This window comes from Lepisosteus platostomus, chromosome 6 (assembly GCF_059453375.1).
Source record: "Lepisosteus platostomus isolate fLepPlt1 chromosome 6, fLepPlt1.hap1, whole genome shotgun sequence".
Classification (NCBI taxonomy): domain Eukaryota; kingdom Metazoa; phylum Chordata; class Actinopteri; order Semionotiformes; family Lepisosteidae; genus Lepisosteus; species Lepisosteus platostomus.
Window position 1 is genome coordinate 67432962 of NC_142616.1, and position 20826 is coordinate 67453787.

A 20826-nucleotide genomic window follows, 5' to 3' on the forward strand; every position below is an offset into this window, starting at 1 on the left:
ACTCTAATTTACTAATTCATTTAATTTACTAATTAAACAACTGTGTGGTATCAGTGATAGAACAGATCAGTGTTCAGTTCTGAATGTTTGTTGCCTAGAATTAAATATATGTGATTTTCTGCTTGTTTTGTATAAGAACCTCTTGGTAATGAAATCCGAAAATGGGTCAAGCTGGTCCTGGGATATAGAGACAGACGTGCCCGGTGCTGTATTTTCGGATCTCTCTTGGCAGGGAGATTCTTGCACCCAGTTTTGTTAAACAAATCAGTAGACATTGAACTATCAAAGTCAGATCATAAAACCCACCTTTGCAAGGTGACCTTTTTCAAGAATTAAAAGGTTTGATCTGAACAACCAGCGAAACTGCACAACAGCCACTATAAGAAAAGCAGATTCTCTTGTGGCTCAGTTTCAGGTGACTGAAACGACTGAGACAGTCCATCATGTGTGTCTGTCCTTGTGTCCAGGTGTGCTGGGTCAGCTGGATGGAGTCCTCCCCGAACGTGGTCATCACCCCAGAGACCAGCTACTCTGACATCATCGTCCCCACGCCGGACACCGTGCGCATGTCCTTCCTGATGGACATGCTGCTCTCCAACAATAAACCCGTACGACCTGCCGATCTGTCCGTTCGCAAACACGAGCGACGTGCGATTATCCCCTCCTTCCACTCCAGCCGGGCGTTCATTACACCAGAATTACACAAGGGGGATGGACACCGGCCACAGACTGCCAGTGTCTCTCTGGGCCTGCAGATCATCGCATAGCATGACGCCCTGCGGTGGACTGTCAGTCCCAGCGCTCGTCTTCTTCTTGCTCCTGCACTGATGTGGCTTTTTGATTCGTTTTGATTTCCATGAGTTTTGTTTTAGAGTTTAGACAGCACTGAGAACAACAAAAAAATACACCAATGTATTATCCAAGCAGGAGCAAATACAAAGTTCTTTTTTAGACCATCCATAATGGGCAACAACACCGGGAATATAAAAACCGTAATTATTCGTCCTTCTGTAGTCAGAAAAGTGCTTACTCCTGGGAAGGGCCTGGTCCAGAGGCATGGGGTACAAGTCAGGTCTGCCTCGGATGTGATGCCAGTGCATTTCAAAGAATACGCACACAAGCACACAGGGACAGTTCAGAAACGAGGATATCTGTGTAATCTGTGGTTGTGTCGGCCTGCAGGTGCTGTGTGTGGGGCCCACGGGCACAGGCAAGACCCTCACCATGTCCAACAAGCTCCTGAGGGGCATGCCTGCCACGTACATCACTCACTTCCTCATGTTCTCCGCCCGCACCTCCGCCAACCAGACCCAGGACTACATCGACAGCAAACTGGACAAGAGGCAAGGGCCCGGGGCCTCGAGTGCTTGCATGGTGGCTAAAAAGACAGCTGCCTGGTCAGCCGTCCGTGAGTGACAGGACATGAGTCAGCAGGAGTCGCGCTCATTGTTCGATTCACTGGAGATATACCACAGTTCCACCCAAGATTTAAAAAAACATTGAATGTGGCACCCATGAAAGAGTATCAGTTTCTTATTTGTAATTAACTGTTGCATTGGGGTCAACAGAAAATCCTGTCCTTCCCTTGAAGATTCCATTGTGTCTTGAGTGGCAGTGGGAGGGAACTCCTGTTGCTTTTTGAGGGAGCTCCTGTTGTGTCTTCAGTTGATTTCTGTGTTGCTGTGGCTAAATAATTGTCTGCTGTATCTGATGTGAGCACTCCTGTTTGCTGGATCTGACGTGAGCGCACCTGTCTGTATCTGACGTGAGCACTCCTGTCTGTATCTGACGTGAGCGCACCTAAACGCTGTATCTGACGTGAGCGCACCTGTCTGTATCTGACGTGAGCGCACCTGTCTGTATCTGACGTGAGCACACCTGTCCGCTGTATCTGACGTGAGCGCACCTGTCTGCTGTATCTGACGTGAGCACACCTGTCTGTATCTGACGTGAGCGCACCTGTCTGTATCTGACGTGAGCGCACCTGTCTGCTGTATCTGACGTGAGCACACCTGTCTGTATCTGACGTGAGCGCACCTGTCTGTATCTGACGTGAGCCCACCTGTCTGTATCTGACGTGAGTGCACCTGTCTGCTGTATCTGACGTGAGCGCACCTGTCTGCTGTATCTGACGTGAGCGCACCTGTCCGCTGTATCTGACGTGAGCACACCTGTCCGTATCTGACGTGAGCGCACCTGTCTGCTGTATCTGACGTGAGCACACCTGTCTGCTGTGTCCCCCAGGCGAAAGGGAGTCTTCGGCCCCCCTCTGGGGAAATACTTCATTTTCTTCATCGATGACCTGAACATGCCTGCGCTGGAGACGTACGGAGCGCAGCCGCCCATCGAGCTGCTGCGTCAGTGGCTGGACCACGGCGGCTGGTACGACAGGAAGCAGATAGGTAGGGCCTCCTTGCTGGGTCTCTCAGAAAACTAAACCTCACTGGTCGCAGTGGAGGTGGGAAGTGTGCAAATGAGATTCATTCTTGAGTTCATTAAAAAATCAAGAGCGAAAACTGTTCTTCCATAAAATTTTAGAATAAAAACAACTACCTGATAAAGCTTTTAAACGTAATAGTTCAAATATTTCTTATAACGCTCCCAATGAATAGTAAAGGTATTAAGCAATAGCGGTAGTCCAATTTCAAAGTTTACTTTTTTCATGCAGTTTTTTGTGGCGTAGATTTTTCGGAGGAGAGTGTGGGTAATAATTAGGGATACAGTTATGCCACAGCATGAGTGTTGATATGGAAATCACACATCTGGGTATTTGCTGTGAAACCCAGACGTATGACTGTAAAAAGAGGACAGGCTGTGTTTTAATTACCACCAACTGTAAAATATCAGGAGTGAAAAGCAATGGACAGATCACGGTCCCCTGCAGTCTGGTTCGTGACCCAACCAAACGGGTGCTGTTACTGCAACACATTCATCTCTGCCGTCTGCTGAATAAATCTGTTCTTCCCACGTCTGCCAGTTCTGGTCTTTCTTTACAGCACCGTGACTTTACCATGACATTTTCTATCATTAGCCACACATCCTTATGCAGGTGAAAAGGGGGAACTGTTGGGTTTCGTTCACTGCTTTCTGTCCGAGCTCCCCGAGTGTCTCCCTGTTGTGCTGGTGACTCCTGGCCACTGGAGCGCCCCTGTGCTGGTTCAGAACAGCCGTCGTGCTCCTCCAGGGGGCGCAGTTTCACCAGGGCTCTCTCCCGCCACAGGCACGTTCCGGAGGCTGGTGGACATCAACTTTGCGTGTGCAATGGGCCCCCCAGGGGGCGGGAGGAACCCCATCACTCCCCGATTCACTCGGCACTTCAACTACCTCTCCTTCACGGAGATGGAGGACTCCAGCAAGAGGAAGATCTTCTCCACCATCCTGGGCAGCTGGATGGGTGAGAGCAGGGGAGGAGCAGGGCAGGATTAGGGGTAGGCTGGGAACGAGGAGTGCAGGAATTGGGGTGGGCAGGGGGAGAAGGAGGGCAGCAATACGGGTGGACATGGAGGTGGAGGTGTGCAGGAATAGGGGTGGGCTGGATGGAGAGGAGGAGTGCAGGAACAAGGGTGGCCAGGGAAGGAGGAGTGCGTGAATAGGGGTGGGCAGGGAAGGAGGACTGTGTGAATAGGGGTGGGTTGAATGCGTGAAGGCAGGGAAGGAGACGATGAGACGTCAGGCGCAGAGACACACAATGTGGATACATATACAGTTCAGGGCAGTAAGGTGGTGTGGCTGTAAGCAGTGCTGACTAAGAGCTCTTGGGTCCTGGCTTTGATTCTCAATGGGTCACACCTTCCGTAAGGAGTCTGCATGTTCAGCCCACATCCACCTTTTTTCCAGGCATCCCCCTACACCCACGTTCCAAAGATGTGCCAGACAGCTTACTTGGTGTCGCGAAATTGTCCCCGTGTGTGCGAAAGTTGTGCCTGTGTGTTTGTGTGCAAGCTCTGCAGTGTGTCCTGTGCAGGGTGTAGCCCCGGCCTGTGCCCTGTGTAGTAATACGTCTCTGGAACAAGATGCTTTCTCATAACAGATGGATATATAGTGTATGTAAGCACACGTTATGGTGCTTCGTGTTGCTTAATCCTGTAGCCCTGCATTGATCGCTAGTGAGTGGGGTTATGTGATCTTGTTGAATTTTGCACCCGGGTTAATGGGATTTATATTCTTTTTCTTCCACAGCTGGAAACATGAGTAAGAAGGATCCAGGCAGTAAGTCAGGACACAGACAGACAGACAGACAGACAGACAGGCTGAGAGTTGCAGTCCTGAAGGAGCCCTTTGGTGTAGATTAGGAACGGAATTATAAGGCAGTGAAACCAAGGCTGAGTGCTGCAGCTTGGAGCTCTCCCATTATCATTTTAATACCCAAAAAAGGCATTTGTACAAGCGCTGCAGGGCTTCCTTTTATGGCATTCTGTTTGTTGTTGACTTTATGATAGCAATATTTCTTGAACAGTTTTATTATTATTACTTCTATTTTAATAATCACATGTCTAAGCACCTTTTCATTTAAAAAATGAATGCAACAGGCCTGTTGCCAGTTAAATATATTTAGAAAATAAGACACACATTTTTATACTCCACTACCTTAAGCACAGTACATCAAAATAGTTTGACTAAGTAAAGAGAATTGAGGTAGTCTAGCATTAAAAGGTGCTTTATGAACACAAGATATTATTCTTAGTCTTAGTAGTAGTAGTAGTAGTAGTAGTAGTAACTGTAGTAGTAGTATTAAAGAAAACTTTATGAAGCAATTGATTAAAAGCTTTCACCACCATGAAAAAACAGGAACAAGTGAATGAACACTGAATCTTCTAAACAATTCACTTGAAAAGCCAGTGATTGCAGCACATTTGTATTTTTAGAAACTGTTTAAAACAAAATGCCTAAATGCACAGTGATATAAAATACTTTGTTCATAAATGGTTAAGTGCTGAGAATCATTATCATCCCTCCATGATGATTAGAGCATCGTTGTGCATTACCCTGTCATGATTGGAGTCTAATGTTCTCTCTATTAAATGGGTTTCTCCCCCTGAGGGACTCGCTGACAGTCCTCAGGAGTAAGACACTACTTTGTAAGACTCTCTCTCAGAATCTGGCAGAGATTTTCAAGCAGGGAGCTTGTTTACTGGGTCCCCATGGCTGTGGCTGCCTTAGGGCCCCCCAGGCGCGTGACGCCCCCCCCTGCGCTATTTTCCAGAGTCCGTGCCGGAGATCCAGCCTCTCAACAGGCCGCTGGTCGACGCCACCATCCGGGTCTATTCCACCATCACCTCCCAGCTGCTGCCCACACCCGCCAAGTCCCACTACACCTTCAACCTGCGCGACCTCTCCAAGGTCTTCCAGGGCATCCTCATGGCAGAGGCCTCCAGCACCGGGGTATGGGGGGCAGGCGCTGGGGATCAGAGATTACATGCTGGACTGGGCTACACACTGACCTCAGTAACACTGGACTGGGCTACACACTGACCTCAGTGACCAGTAACACTGGACTGGGCTGCATGCAGACTCAGTAACACTGGACTGAGCTACACGCTGACCTCAATAACACTGGACTGGGCTACACACTGACCTCAGTAACACTGGACTGGGCTACACGCTGACCTCAATAACACTGGACTGGGCTACACACTGACCTCAGTAACACTGGACTGGGCTACACACTGACCTCAGTGACCAGTAACACTGGACTGGGCTGCATGCTGACTCAGTAACACTGGACTGAGCTACACGCTGACCTCAGTAACACTGGACACAGCTGCACGCTGACCTCAATAACACTGGACTGGGCTACACACTGACCTCAGTAACACTGGACACAGCTGCACGCTGACCTCAATAACACTGGACTGGGCTACACACTGACCTCAGTAACACTGGACTGAGCTGGTCACTGACCTCAGTAACACTGGACTGGGCTGCATGCTGACTCAGTAACACTGGACTGAGCTGAACCCGCTAATGTAAGTCACTCATGTTGAGTGGCATCGTGAAGTGGGTTTTGCTACAGTGCTCGCAGTCGCTGAGTCACTCTGGCTGGGGTTGTCGCCGCAGGAGAAGCTGCTGCTGCTGCGCCTCTGGTACCACGAGAGCTGCCGCGTGTTCCAGGACCGGCTCGTCAGCCCGGAGGACCGGCGCTGGTTCGACGAGCTGATGAGGGAGCGGATGGCAGAGTTTGGCACCACCTTCGAGGAGGTCATCCCCAGTCGGCCGGTGCTGTACGGAGATTTCATGGTGCCAGGGTCCGACAACAAGATTTACCAGTTCGTTGAAGACAAAGACAAAGTGAGGCTCCAGTGCCACTATTAGTGGTGTAATATTGTGCTGCTTCTCGTATTTAAAGTTGGTTTCACGTTTTAGTTTAAACCTATAACTGGTAGGTGAGAAACAGGCTGACCCATTAGGAGCCTGGAGAGGTTTTCCCAAATGAAGTGCTCTGCCAGGGAATGTTGTTGGAATCAACTCAGGAGAAGACAGGGATGCTCACTAGTCCACATTTTCCACTGGTAGCTCTCTCTTTAGGGTGCGTGGCTCGTGATTTTCTTGGTTGCAAAGTTTTTTTGACCCTTTTCTTTCAACTAACAATCTCTTATTTTCAGTCACCAACACATCTAGTCAAAAACTGGACCTTGTGATCCTTGGCGCAAGGAGGAGTGGAAACACTCGCTGCTTCATCCGTTGAGCCGGTAGCTGGGGTGTGCTGCACCACGGCTGTGCATCACGAACGCAGGGGAAGGTTGGGGGCTGTGGCACAGCTGTGACAGAAGGGCCTGCGTTCTGTGTTTTCCAGATGGTGCAGGTTATCGAGGAGTACATGGAGGACTACAACCAGATTAGCACCACCAAAATGAAGCTGGTGCTGTTCATGGATGCCATCCAGCACGTGTGCAAGATCAGCCGCATCCTGCGCCAGCCCCTGGGCAACGCCCTGCTGCTGGGCGTGGGCGGCAGTGGGCGCCAATCCCTCACCAAGCTGGCGTCACACATGTAAGGCACCTGTCCCTTTCCTGAAAAACACACAACCTCATCACAGCGCCCCCTGCGCCCACAGCACTGCAATCAACAGGCCTCTCCCCAAGACCTCGATTTCTGCGCAAGGGTCTGCACCAGGCCCTGCCGCTGTCTGGGTCCTGTCTGTGTCCAGCTGGCTGTAGCTCAGCCCTGACGTTCCCATGGAGAGAGCTGACCGCACAACCGCCCCCAATCTGCAGTTGTGCTTTTAAAGGGAGAAAAGCAGCCCTGAAAGTGGACTCCATAGCCATGGTCACACCAGACCATGAGCAAGAACACAGTTTGTTATAGAGAGGGTTTAAGTTACAGTTTCATTTCATGACAAAGTCTTTGGCTGAATCTCCAACTCCAAGTAACCAAAGAGAACAATAAGAATAACCAGCCTCAGGTGTCCGCACACAACTGTCAAGGGCATGTTCTGTACGCGAAGATTGTCTTTTCTTAATCCTGCGTCTTGTTTCTCCCTGTCAGGGCTGATTACGAGTGCTTCCAGATTGAACTGTCCAAAAACTACGGCGCAGCTGAGTGGCGTGAAGACATCAAGAGCATCATGCTGAAGGCCGGGCTGCAGAATGTGCAGATCACCTTCCTGTTCGTGGACACGCAGGTCAGCGTGCAGACCAGCTCCAGGAGATACTTTCTGGTGCTGCACCTCCAGGCTATCATCTGTCTCAGAGATAGAGGGGAAAAAGTTTCACATAGCCCAGATATTTTTTTGTGCAGAAACATAAACCACAGGTTGTCAGAAGTCCTGGTTCTTTTACTTTTGTTCAGTCCCTCCAGGCTGTAAAAACTATTTTAAGGCAAACCATCCACACAGCCTGCACTGATCATCAGGGCTGTGGTCTCAAGACTTTAGCTTAGTGTAAGGGACCTGCTGAGGATTAAAGTACATAAGTTTAATATTTAGCGGTGTGGTTAGACCTCTGATTAGACTTCTGTAGCGCATCAGACAACTCTTTCAAGATGGCAATATAGGATTCTTTCCATTAGTGTGTTTCTGTTTGATTTAGTAATGTCTGGATTTTTTTCTTAACTACAGGAGAAAAGACCTAACCCATAGAGCAGTGTGTCACTATACTGTATATCCTGTTTTTTAGAAGACAAATTATATTTATCACGGTATATGATGATGTTCAGGGGAAAGGTAACAGGTTACGGCACAGCAAGAGCTCTGCGATTCTTGAGTTCTTTCAAAAAAAAGATTTCCCCCAATGGTTTCAGATCAAGAGCGAGTCTTTCCTGGAGGACATCAACAACATCCTGAATTCCGGGGACGTTCCCAACCTGTATGCCCCCGACGAGCAGGACAGGATCCTGACCGCCATGAAGCCTGTGGTCCAGGACCTCGGTCAGCAGCCCACCAAGGCCAACCTGATGGCTGCCTACATCAAGCGCGTCCGCAGCAACATCCACACCGTGCTGTGCATGAGGTGACAAGGCCTGGGACGCACCAGTACACACGTGAAAATCCCCTGCAGAATCCTGTGGGGTTCCTGTGCTGTATCTGCATTCTCCCTGCTGACGATCTCTGCTGGGAACCCTTTCTACAGACATTCCACTGGATTCTGTAGAGGAATTTTCACTGGAATCACTCCTGCTGAAAACGGTGCACAAAACACAAAGTTTCATCTGGGTTCCTACTACTCAGCCGCCCAAGGCAAAAGCGCGTCAGTCTTTTACAGAATATAATAACAGGATTTAGAAAAGTTTCCATGCCTCTTGACTCACTTTTTCTAAGTTTGGTTTATTATTTGTGAAGATGCCTGTTCTGGATGGTCACCAGAGCAGTGCACACGCATGTGAAGTCACGATATTCAGAACCACAGGTGCAACTGAACTGTGACGCAGTGAAATCTTGGGAAGCGTCAGATTTCATAAACTTCATTAAATTAAGTTAAACAACAGATATGCGGCTCAGTTCAGCTCTGCCAATTCATTGCTTTTACATTAAAGTTGCTTGATAAGTAGGAAACATGGAAAACATACTGTGGGAAAGTTGTGCAGTTAAGGTTGGGGGTGTGTCTGGACTGGACAGTAGCAGGGGCTGTGTACGTGGAGTGGGGTGAGAGTGGGACAGGCTCTCACACCTCCGCGCCTGTCCCCTCAGCCCGATCGGAGAGGTGTTCCGGGCGCGCCTGAGGCAGTTCCCTGCGCTGGTGACCTGCTGCACCATCGACTGGTTCAGCGAGTGGCCAGCCGAGGCGCTGCAGTCCGTCGCCTCGACCTTCCTGAGCGAGCTGCCCGAGCTGGAGGACTGCCCCGCGGTCACACGGGGACTGGTGAGCAGGGCGGGGAGGGGAGACGGGCCGGGTTAGGGTCAGAACCCCGAACGGAGAGATGGAGGGGGAGACAGGGCACCTCCTATTTATAGAAACAGGCCAACCAGGGAAGCACTCTGTATCCATCCATCCATTTTCTAATCGCTTCTTCCAATTCAGGGTCACGCAGGGAACCGGCAAGCAGGATACTCCTGGATGGGACGCCAGTCCATCACAGGCACATTATAGCAAAATGAATGAATCCAGATTCCATACGGACAGATAAATCTTCTCAGCTAAACTCTCGTGGACACTATTCGCTTTTGAAATGTGGCTAAATGGCAGGTCTTTCTTCGTGTGTGATTAGAATCAGAGAGGAACTGGCTTCTATCCATGAATTGTGAGCACCCTCTGACAATGCCTCTGCTCCTCGATTCCCCCTCAGACCCTGATGTGCATGGAGATCCACCAGATGGTGTCCAGGAAGTGCACGCAGTACCTGGCCGAGCTGTCCAGGCACAACTACGTCACGCCCAAGAGCTACCTGGAGCTGCTCAGCATCTTCTCCAGCCTGATCGGCATGAAGAAGCAGGAGCTGAACGGCGCGCGTCTGCGGATGAAGACGGGCCTGGACAAGGTGAGGCCGGCCAGCGGCCGACTGTGGACACAGCACCGGACAGGGCAGGAGGGCAGTTAGGAAGTGTGTTGCCCTGGAATCTGTGAAGGTCCTAGGGGGATGTTGCAGAGGGACCATCTTTTCTTTTGACCACGAATCTGTCTTGCTTCAGCAGTGTCAGACAGGAAAGACAGAGGTGTTCACGTCTGCAGCAGCAGGTGCAGATGCACAAACATTCCTCAGTATCTGCATGTTGCTATGGATAAAATCACCTTTTAAATGTCATTACAGTATATTTGGCATAAATATAAATGCCTATTGCCCATTCCTGTGGCTCTGTGAACGCGTGAACCTTGACCCTATGATCTGTGTGTGTGCAGCTGCTGCGGACGGCTGAGGACGTGGCCAAGATGCAGGAGGAGCTGGAGATGATGAGACCCCTGCTGGAGGAGGCGGCCAAAGACACTGTGGTCACTATGGAGAAAATCAAGGTTCAGTCCTGGTTTATTTCCCACCTTCCTGAGAAACATCCGTGTGCACAGACAGACAGAAGTACTCTGAAACACATCTGCATACATTCTGCCAATGGGCTGCATGGGTCGAATGATGAAGGATTGATGAGAGAGTGGAGAGTGCTGCCCAGGGCAGTGACTGTGTACAGGGGTGTATTTGTGAAGGTTTTCCACAGTAAATTCATACAGTAGTTGTGCCTTTTTTTCCTTGGGTTCACCACTTGCTTTGCTATGAGTTCCCATGGTTAGGATCCTTTTTTACTGTACTCTGAATGTGCCGTGTTCTGTTTTTACTCAACTTATGAGGGTGGAGACAGGAGCACACACTGTGATGGGGGTCTGTAGCACACTATGACTGTTACTGTAGCGCACTGTGATGGGGGTCTGTAGCACAATGTGACTGTTACTGTAGCTGACTGTGACTGTTACTGTAGCTGACTGTGACTGTTACTGTAGCTGACTATGACTGTTACTGTAGCTGACTGTTACTGTTACCGTAGCGCACTGCAGCTGCTGTTACTGCAGGGTCGTTCTGAGTCGTGATCTTCTGTCCTCACGCTGCCAGGTTGACACAGCAGTTGCGGAGGAGACGCGGGTGCGCGTGCAGGCCGAGGAGGCCAAGGCGACGGAGAAGGCCCAGGTGGCTCAGGCCATTGCGGACGATGCACAGAAGGACCTGGACGAGGCCCTGCCCGCTCTGGACGCCGCGCTGGCCAGCCTCAAGTCCCTGAACAAGAACGATGTCATTGAGGTATGGCATGTGACTTCACTGCATATCCAGGATAAAGCCCTGAGCTGTTGTAACTCATCGTTTGGACCTGTCTGGACTTATGTCCCTAATGCGTGTGTGGACATCAGGTGCGCGCCATGCAGAGGCCCCCCCAGGGAGTGAAGCTGGTCATTGAGGCCGTCTGCATTATGAAGGGTATCCAGCCCAAGAAGATTGCCGGGGAGAAACCAGGCACCAAGGTGGACGACTACTGGGAGCCAGGCAAGGGCCTCCTGCAGGACCCAGGGAAGTTCCTGGACAGCCTCTTCAAGTTTGACAAGGTCTTGTATCTGTATTTGACCGCGGGCAGTGATTTGAGATAGCGCTGACCACATAAAAGATGCTTTAAATGAATTGAAACCTGCTTCACTCCTGCTGCCTAGCACAATCGCCACATTTCTAAACCGAGTCACACTTTGCCCAAGTGCTTCCAAAGGTCACGCTTCTGTCCGGTTTGCAACAGAAACTTTAATTCAGCCGACGCTGCGCTGCTGGGCGGGTGTCAGCCGAAGCTCTAAACCCTGAAGCCACAAACTTACATGCTCATTTACACGAGGCTTGCTGTCTCTACCCAGCTGTACTTTTTCAAAGGGGAACTGCAGCACTATTTTTAATATGTCATGGTTAGAAGGAATTGGCATTATTGAGTGCATTTCAAACCACAGTAAAAATAAAATACACACTGTAACATGTAAATCCTCTCATTTACATCACAAAATAGCTGAAATTTTCAGGTACGCTCAGGTCCATATTCTGCGATTCAGAACGAGGCAACCAAACTACCAGTGGTGTGAAGGGACCTTATTACATTGCAAACAAACAGGCTGCACAGCCTGTACTTATTTGCTCATACATCACATCACTAAAGTCATCACAGTGACTAGTGTAGTGAAGGGCCCCTTCACAGCGCAATTCTCCCGACCCCTCACTCTCGCCCGTGGCCAGACCAGGGCTTTGCAACGACATGGCGACTTACTGTACTTTCACAGAGTTCACGATGTTGTGCTTCATTCAGAATGTGTAACATTTTGCGATACTCGTCGATGAATTTATTTTGTTACCGAGACTTACCAGCTGGTCTGAGAATTGGGGACTGCAGCTCCCCTTAAACACTGGCGTTTTCCCTTCAGGATAATATCCCCGATTCCGTGATTAAGCTGATCCAGCCCTACATGGACAATGAGGAGTTCCACCCAGCCTCCATTGCCAAAGTGTCCAAAGCCTGCACCTCCATCTGCCAGTGGGTGCGCGCCATGCACAAGTACCACTTCATCTCCAAGGGCGTCGCGCCCAAACGGGTAAGCAGCAGGGCTCTGGGGGCTGGGGGAGCCGCGGCGAGCATCGGTGAGAGTCGGCGCCCCGTCTGAGGGGGCGAGGCGCTGGTGTGAGGACAGCGAAAACCCCAAAAATAAACACTTAAGGGGGAAAAAAACAAACGAACGGAAAAAGAAAAATGTGCCGCTTTGCACTGTGGTGTCCAGACCGGACTGTCCATGTCTAACGGGGTCCAGCCTGGGAAAAAACACACTTGAGACAGCGGTCTCCAGACCGGACTATCCCTGTCTAACGGGGTCCAGCCTGGGAAAAAACACACTTGAGACAGCGGTCTGCAGACCGGACTGTCCCTGTCTAACGGGGTCCAGCCTGGGAAAAAACACACTTGAGACAGCGGTCTGCAGACCGGACTGTCCCTGTCTAACGGGGTCCAGTCTGGGAAAAAAACACACTTGAGACAGCGGTCTGCAGACCGGACTGTCCCTGTCTAACGGGGTCCAGCCTGGGAAAAAACACACTTGAGACAGCGGTCTGCAGACCGGACTCACCCTGTCTAACGGGGTCCAGCCTGGGAAAAAACACACTTGAGACAGCGGTCTGCAGACCGGTCTCGCCCTGTCTAACGGGGTCCAGCCTGGGAAAAAACACACTTGAGACAGCGGTCTGCAGACCGGACTCACCCTGTCTAACGGGGTCCAGCCTGGGAAAAAACACACTTGAGACAGCGGTCTGCAGACCGGACTCACCCTGTCTAACGGGGTCCAGTCTGGGAAAAAAACACACTTGAGACAGCGGTCTGCAGACCGGACTGTCCCTGTCTAACGGGGTCCAGCCTGGGAAAAAACACACTTGAGACAGCGGTCTGCAGACCGGACTCACCCTGTCTAACGGGGTCCAGCCTGGGAAAAAACACACTTGAGACAGCGGTCTGCAGACCGGACTCACCCTGTCTAACGGGGTCCAGCCTGGGAAAAAACACACTTGAGACAGCGGTCTGCAGACCGGACTCACCCTGTCTAACGGGGTCCAGCCTGGGAAAAAACACACTTGAGACAGCGGTCTGCAGACCGGTCTCGCCCTGTCTAATGGTGTCCAGTCTGGGAAAAAAACACACTTGAGACAGCGGTCTGCAGACCGGACTGTCCCTGTCTAACGGGGTCCAGTCTGGGAAAAAAACACACTTGAGACAGCGGTCTGCAGACCGGACTGTCCCTGTCTAACGGGGTCCAGCCTGGGAAAAAACACACTTGAGACAGCGGTCTGCAGACCGGACTCACCCTGTCTAACGGGGTCCAGCCTGGGAAAAAACACACTTGAGACAGCGGTCTGCAGACCGGACTCACCCTGTCTAACGGGGTCCAGCCTGGGAAAAAACACACTTGAGACAGCGGTCTGCAGACCGGACTCACCCTGTCTAACGGGGTCCAGCCTGGGAAAAAACACACTTGAGACAGCGGTCTGCAGACCGGTCTCGCCCTGTCTAATGGTGTCCAGTCTGGGAAAAAAACACACTTGAGACAGCGGTCTGCAGACCGGACTGTCCCTGTCTAACGGGGTCCAGCCTGGGAAAAAACACACTTGAGACAGCGGTCTGCAGACCCGACTCACCCTGTCTAACGGGGTCCAGCCTGGGGAAAAACACACTTGAGACAGCGGTCTGCAGACCGGACTCACCCTGTCTAACGGGGTCCAGCCTGGGGAAAAACACACTTGAGACAGCGGTCTGCAGACCGGACTCACCCTGTCTAACGGGGTCCAGCCTGGGAAAAAACACACTTGAGACAGCGGTCTGCAGACCGGACTCACCCTGTCTAACGGGGTCCAGCCTGGGAAAAAACACACTTGAGACAGCGGTCTGCAGACCGGTCTCGCCCTGTCTAATGGTGTCCAGTCTGGGAAAAAAACACACTTGAGACAGCGGTCTGCAGACCGGACTGTCCCTGTCTAACGGGGTCCAGCCTGGGAAAAAACACACTTGAGACAGCGGTCTGCAGACCGGACTCACCCTGTCTAACGGGGTCCAGCCTGGGAAAAAACACACTTGAGACAGCGGTCTGCAGACCGGACTCACCCTGTCTAACGGGGTCCAGCCTGGGAAAAAACACACTTGAGACAGCGGTCTGCAGACCGGACTCACCCTGTCTAACGGGGTCCAGCCTGGGAAAAAACACACTTGAGACAGCGGTCTGCAGACCGGACTCACCCTGTCTAACGGGGTCCAGCCTGGGAAAAAACACACTTGAGACAGCGGTCTGCAGACCGGACTCGCCCTGTCTAATGGGGTCCAGTCTGGGAAAAAAACACACTTGAGACAGCGGTCTGCAGACCGGACTCACCCTGTCTAACGGGGTCCAGTCTGGGAAAACGCGTGAGGCCAAAAATCAAAAGAACTCAACCTGTCCCGGCGGAGACCACTGACCAGGCTCACACCTGCTGAGCTCCACTGGGCTGCCAGTTGTGAGGGGAAATGAAGGGAAAACGACGGCCTTACAGTCGCATCACAAACCCCTCCAGGACTGTGGCTGGAAGGTTCTCCCCTTGCGGGGTCTGCTCGCCCCTCCGGGGAGGCACTCAGTGTGTCTTAAAGCGCTTTAAGGTTCTTAATCAGTCAGGGCAGCTGTGCTTGCTAATGTCGGCCTTAATCCATTGCTCCGCCTCCACAGTGAACACACCCCCGCATTATGCCACAGCACAGGGTTCCATTCCTCTCTGAACATGCAGGGTGCTGAGAGCAGGAGGAGAAATGGTCTCTCTCTCAACCCCGTGCTCCGGGTTTTCCCCAGCTGGCCCTCCAGGAGGCGCAAGCGGACCTGGCAGTGACGCAGCAGGTGCTGGAGGAGGCGAAGGACCGCCTGGCCGCCGTGGAGGAGGGTATCGCCACACTGCAGGCCAAGTACCAGGACTGCCTGGCCAAGAGGGACGAGCTGGAGGCCAAGTGCCAGCAGTGCGAGCAGAGGCTGGTCAGGGCAGACAAGGTAAGCACTGGACAGGGCTCCCAAATCACACGTTCTACTGGACACTGTGCTGCACATTCCACTGGGTATCGACTAAACTACGAGAGTGCACCACAGGGAAGGGAGTCTCCAGTCTTGATGACTGGAGTCCTGCAGCCTTAGCGGGTGCCTTGCAATTAGCAGCTGATTAATTAAATTAACAAACACAGGTGATTCAACTTATTTTTCGATGAAGTAATTAACTGGATTAAAGTCCAGAAGGACCCTTTTGGTCCTCGAGGAGTTGTCAATCTTTGAGTGCTTCGTACAAGTGCGCACTGATCCTCAGTGCTTTGTGTGTGTGTGCACTGATCATGGGTGTATTGTGCGAGTGTGCACAGTCCTGAGTGTATCGTGCGAGTGTGCACAGTCCTGAGTGTATCGTGTGAGTGTGCACAGTCCTGAGTGTATCGTGTGAGTGTGCGCAGTCCTGAGTGTATCGTGCGAGTCTGCCCAGTGCTGAGAGTATCATGAGCGTGGCACAGTCCTGAGTGTATCGTGGGTTTGCGCGGATCCTCACTGTGCCTCTGTTGTTTCTGTCAGCTGATCACAGGCCTGGCAGACGAGAAGGTGCGCTGGCAGGAGACAGTGCAGAGCCTGGAGTTCATGGTGGATAATGTAGCTGGAGATGTGCTGCTGGCTGCTGGATACGTGGCCTATCTGGGGCCCTTCACAGTGAGAACGCACCGCCTTTGCCCTTAACACATTCTAGTGATCCGATTTTAGATGTAAAATGTGGATTTTGGCCATTGTTGAATTTCCTCTAAATGTCAGACTTCATGTATGTTTAAGATGTGAAACAGTCACTTCTTGCTCCACAGGGGTTATACCTCGGTCCTGTCAGGTGGTCTGTAAGGGACAGTGATAAGTTTGGTTATGTACGCTGGAAACTATGATAATAGTAGAAAAGTTACAAACAATTGGAAGCTGCTGAAGTAAAACCAATTACTGCTCCCTATGTGTAGCAATGCATTGGTCAGGACCCTACGCAGACGGTATAATCCGGAAGTTAGTGGCAACGAACACGGGGAGGAGACGCCGAGGACCCGGGCAGGTTGACAAACGGGGGGGCGTGCTGTCGCTGGAGAGGAAGGCGTGGCAGCGGTGGGGGGCGGTTCCCCCGCGGTCGCTGATGCCCCCTCTGTGGTCTTTCTCCCCAGGGCGAGTACCGGGCTGCCATGGCCGAGGAGTGGCTCCAGGGGTTCAAGGAGCTGGGGGTCCCCCACACCAGTGAGCCCAGTCTCATCAGCACGCTGGGGGACCCCGTGAAGATTCGCTCCTGGCAGGTCAGCGCTGGGGGAGCCCGCAGTTTGGGGCTGACTGGCAGTGAGCACACTGTGCCCCAAGAATTTAAACAGATGCATTGAATCGTGCTGCTTTTATCTCTTGATATTTTCCTGCAAACATGAATTAATTGCTTATGCACAGATTCATGGTATTTTCTGTTCATGTACCTTTTAAAAGTGATGAACGTCCCATTGCAAGAATAACCAAATATGACCAGATGTAAGTGATGCAGGACCTTATGATGCAAGAATTCTTAACACCGTACGTGACACGGTTTTCAGACTTGACACAATTGACTTAAAATATTTGTATGAGGTGCTTATCACTGTGACGAGCTTCTTTTCTAGGTGAATTTGTAAACTTAAGTTACTGATTCTGCTAAATGCACTCCTACAGCTGTCCTGACGTTGCACGCCCATGTTATTGAATGAGCTAAGAACAAGGCACTGGCTCCAGCTCCTCGGGAGCTAGTGAGAGACCTTTAGGGAACGTAACGCAGCACTGAGGCCTGAGCTGGCCTGGGAGGCTGGAGAGAGGTGCCGAGCCCCCGGGTGCTGGCTCTCAGCCTGCTTGCCTGTGCCCGTGTCTGTAGATCACAGGGCTGCCCAAGGACACGCTGTCGGTGGAGAACGGCGTGATCGCGCAGTACTCCCAGCGCTGGCCCCACTTCATCGACCCGCAGGGACAGGCCAACAAGTGGATCCGGAACATGGTGAGACCCGGGGCTTGGGGCTCAGCGCCAGCTTGCTCACTTGATGTGCACCATCCAGGTGGGGCTGCACACGGGGGGGGTGGAGAGGATCCCCATTACCTGTAAAGTGCTGTGAGTGGGGTGTCCAGAAAAGCGCTATAGAAGTGTCAGGAATTATTATTATTATTATTAACTTCACTGAGCCAATTACCTGGTCAACTGAGCCGAGACTATCCCAGTCTTCTGCCCATAACTGAAGGCTGAATAAAGTCTGAGGGGTTGGGATTCTGCTGCACTCCTCGTGAAGGAGCAAACGTTCCCTGCCTCTGAAGGAGAGGAGTTTTTGGTTGATTTTCACGAGCTGGATTTCCAGCCCTGCGCAAAGTGAAAACAAGCTCTCATGTCTTAACCGATGCAGCATCAGCATCTCGCCAGCTGCAAGCACAACGCTCCACCTCCACTCTGGCCACACCGCCTGCTCCAGATTGAATTAATTAGGTGGGCGGTTTTCCCACGGTGAAGGAAAGGGATGGGTTGTGTTTTTGGCTTTGGCGAAAACTGTGTCCCTCGTCTGTTTCGACGTTAGATTCTGTCGGGTTTCGAAAACTCACTAAATCCGGACTGACCGATCAGAGCCTGGACAAGAGGCGGGCCGTTATTGTTGGCTTTGTTTTGCACCCACCCCGGCAGTGGTTTCAGGGACTGTCGACCTCCAGAATGTAAAACCCCCAGAGAGTTCAGATCTCTTTCACAAGTGTGTCCGGTCCTGCGCGACCCCCGTGTGACCTGTGCCCGTGTGTGTGCGCGTGTGTGTGCGGCGGCGGCGGCGGCGGTGCGCGGCTTCAGAGGAAGGACAGCGGCCTGGACGTGCTGAAGCTGAGCGACCGGGACTTCCTGCGCAGCCTGGAGAACGCCATCCGCTTCGGGAAGCCCTGCCTGCTGGAGAACGTGGGGGAGGAGCTGGACCCCGCGCTGGAGCCCGTGCTGCTGCGGCAGGTCAGAGCCGCCGACTGGCCGCCCCCGCTGTAGAGCACGCCCGGCTCTTACTGGCTCCCGCCGGGTGCAGAGATCCGCGCGGCGGCTGCCTGCAGCCCGGCTCAGCAGCGCGGGTCTGGGTGTTTTGTGCTCCGCAGACCTACAAGCAGCAGGGCACCACCGTGCTGAGGCTGGGCGATACCGTGATCCCGTACCACAACGACTTCCAGATGTACATCACCACCAAGCTGCCCAACCCCCACTACTCCCCCGAGATATCCACCAAGGTCACGCTCATCAACTTCACACTCTCTCCCAGGTAAGGGCTCCCAGCCCCTCAGCCTGCTCCTTCCCATGCGCCTCGTCCCAGGGCTGGGCTCACCTCCCTGAGGTCACTGCGCTCCTTTCATCCAGAAGGTGATGTCATTCCAGCCCGCATGGGTGTGGTTATTGCGTGGTGGAGGTCCAGTTGCTTACCGATTTACTATTCTCAGACACCAACGCTGAACATCAGAGTCCAGTCTGTGGTTTCCATTTTCCCAAGTTGCATGGTGGGTTTAGTTTCTTCTCAGATGGTTTTGTCTCGGTCTCTACTGCGCTGTAGAGAGGTCTTACCACAGACCCGCACAGTAAAGATACAGAGAAGGTTGAGCACTCAGAGATTGCTCCTGTAAGCGGGCTCCCCCTGTCTCGGGCAGTGGGCTGGAGGACCAGCTGCTGGGCCGCGTGGTGGCCGAGGAGAGGCCCGACCTGGAGGAGGCCAAGAACCAGCTGATCGTCAGCAACGCCCGCATGCGGCAGGAGCTGAAGGAGATCGAGGACCAGATCCTGTTCCGGCTGAGCTCCTCCGAGGGCAACCCCGTGGACGACGAGGAGCTCATCAAGGTGCTGGGGGCGTCCAAGGTCAAGGCCGGAGAAATCAAGGTGCGCCACGCTCCGCGCGCTACACTCTGTGCCACTCTGTCCTGCACTGTGACAGTCCCAACGCCCACCCGGACACCGCACTCACGCTCCGTGCTTCATCCAGAGGGAAACACCAGAGGTTACAGCTCCTGCGCTTGCAGAGCAGAGCGTGTTTGCGAGTGCTTGCTCTTTCTCGGTTTTCCCCGTCCTTTTTCACAGAAGTCATCACACAGGCCGAAAATCAAGAGATCATGAAATGTTCGATGCTATAGGACGCGTCACGAAAGCGCAGTTTGCATACATCAGTTGGAATTCTTCTCTCGTGTCTGTAGCTAGATGACAGATAGGTTTTTATTGATCGCTGGGCTCAGAAAGTTGCAGAGCCCCCCCCCCCCCCCCCGCAGTCTCCCACTGTGTTTCCCCACGAGCGGCGCTCGGTGCTGCCCAGTGACTGGGCCCCCCAGGGTGGGACTGACCTGCGCCGGCCGCCTCCTGCAGGCCAAGGTGACGGCGGCGGAGCAGACGGAGCGGGACATCGACGCCACGCGCCTGCAGTACGTGCCCGTCGCCGTGCGCACGCAGATCCTGTTCTTCTGTGTCTCGGACCTGGCCGGCGTCGACCCCATGTACCAGTACTCCCTGGAGTGGTTCCTGGGCATCTTCATGGCCGGCATCGCCAACTCCGAGAGAGCCGGTGCGCACTTCTCCGCCGTTCGGCATTCTAACACACCTTCGGTTCGGTTCAGTTTGTCATACGCACAAGTGCAGTGAAGTGCTAATGAAACCTTTAAACATCTAAGAGCTCAACATGCAAAAAAGGATTTATTGAGTTTATTTATACATACAGTACGTTCCTGCCATCTTTAAAAAATGAGTTAATCTCGGCTTCCTTTCAGATCTCATTCTTGTTAATGTACTGTTGCCCACAGATAAGTGTGTTTAATAAGTCTTTAATCGGTTTAATAAGCTGAGGCTAATAATGTGCATGTGATGGCAGTATAAAGTCTGGGTGGAAACGGTGCTCTCTGACACTGAGTCTCAGCAGTGTCAGGCTGTCAGGGCTGTGTCAGAGGTTACATGAAACAGGAGACAGAGTGACTCTGTTCTCATCCTCAGCAGATGATTCAGGCTGCAAGGCACAAATATCAGCGTGAGTTCCTGAGTTTGAGAGTAAAATTACAAGAACACATCAGGATCCCTTCTGAGCTACAGTGCGATCTGTTAGCACTTTGCTCTTTCTTTCCTAATCCGATTTGCACCCCAGAAAGCGCACTTTCTGGGGTGCTGCCATGCGCTTCCCCCTCTCCTGACCTGGCCCTGCGTTTCAGACACGGTGGAGAAGAGGATCGTCAACATCAACGAGTTCTTCACCTTCAGCCTGTACAGCAACGTCTGCCGCAGCCTGTTCGAGAAGCACAAGCTTATGTTCGCCTTCCTGCTGTGCGCCCGCATCATGACGAACGAAGACAAAATCGATATGGTGAGACCCGTCCGTCTGCTTGTCCCAAAACACTGCCCTTCCCCATCCTT

At 52.2% G+C, this 20826-nt stretch overlaps 1 protein-coding gene across 1 annotated transcript in view; it reads left to right on the forward strand.

Moving 5' to 3' along the window:
• Positions 1–20826, forward strand: part of dnah1 (dynein, axonemal, heavy chain 1) — a 60810-nt gene that overhangs the window by 28726 nt on the left and 11258 nt on the right. The window contains exons 42-66 of the mRNA XM_088637167.1: positions 468–608; positions 1183–1343; positions 2245–2402; positions 3221–3394; positions 4180–4209; positions 5204–5382; positions 6058–6288; positions 6794–6990; positions 7486–7621; positions 8239–8447; positions 9125–9296; positions 9721–9912; positions 10272–10382; positions 10969–11154; positions 11262–11453; positions 12303–12470; positions 15231–15422; positions 15984–16115; positions 16601–16726; positions 17320–17439; positions 18265–18414; positions 18552–18712; positions 19092–19317; positions 19795–19990; positions 20625–20776. Coding sequence (XP_088493293.1) covers positions 468–608; positions 1183–1343; positions 2245–2402; positions 3221–3394; positions 4180–4209; positions 5204–5382; positions 6058–6288; positions 6794–6990; positions 7486–7621; positions 8239–8447; positions 9125–9296; positions 9721–9912; positions 10272–10382; positions 10969–11154; positions 11262–11453; positions 12303–12470; positions 15231–15422; positions 15984–16115; positions 16601–16726; positions 17320–17439; positions 18265–18414; positions 18552–18712; positions 19092–19317; positions 19795–19990; positions 20625–20776 — 4092 coding nt within the window. The remainder of the gene's footprint in view (positions 1–467; positions 609–1182; positions 1344–2244; positions 2403–3220; positions 3395–4179; positions 4210–5203; positions 5383–6057; positions 6289–6793; positions 6991–7485; positions 7622–8238; positions 8448–9124; positions 9297–9720; positions 9913–10271; positions 10383–10968; positions 11155–11261; positions 11454–12302; positions 12471–15230; positions 15423–15983; positions 16116–16600; positions 16727–17319; positions 17440–18264; positions 18415–18551; positions 18713–19091; positions 19318–19794; positions 19991–20624; positions 20777–20826) is intronic.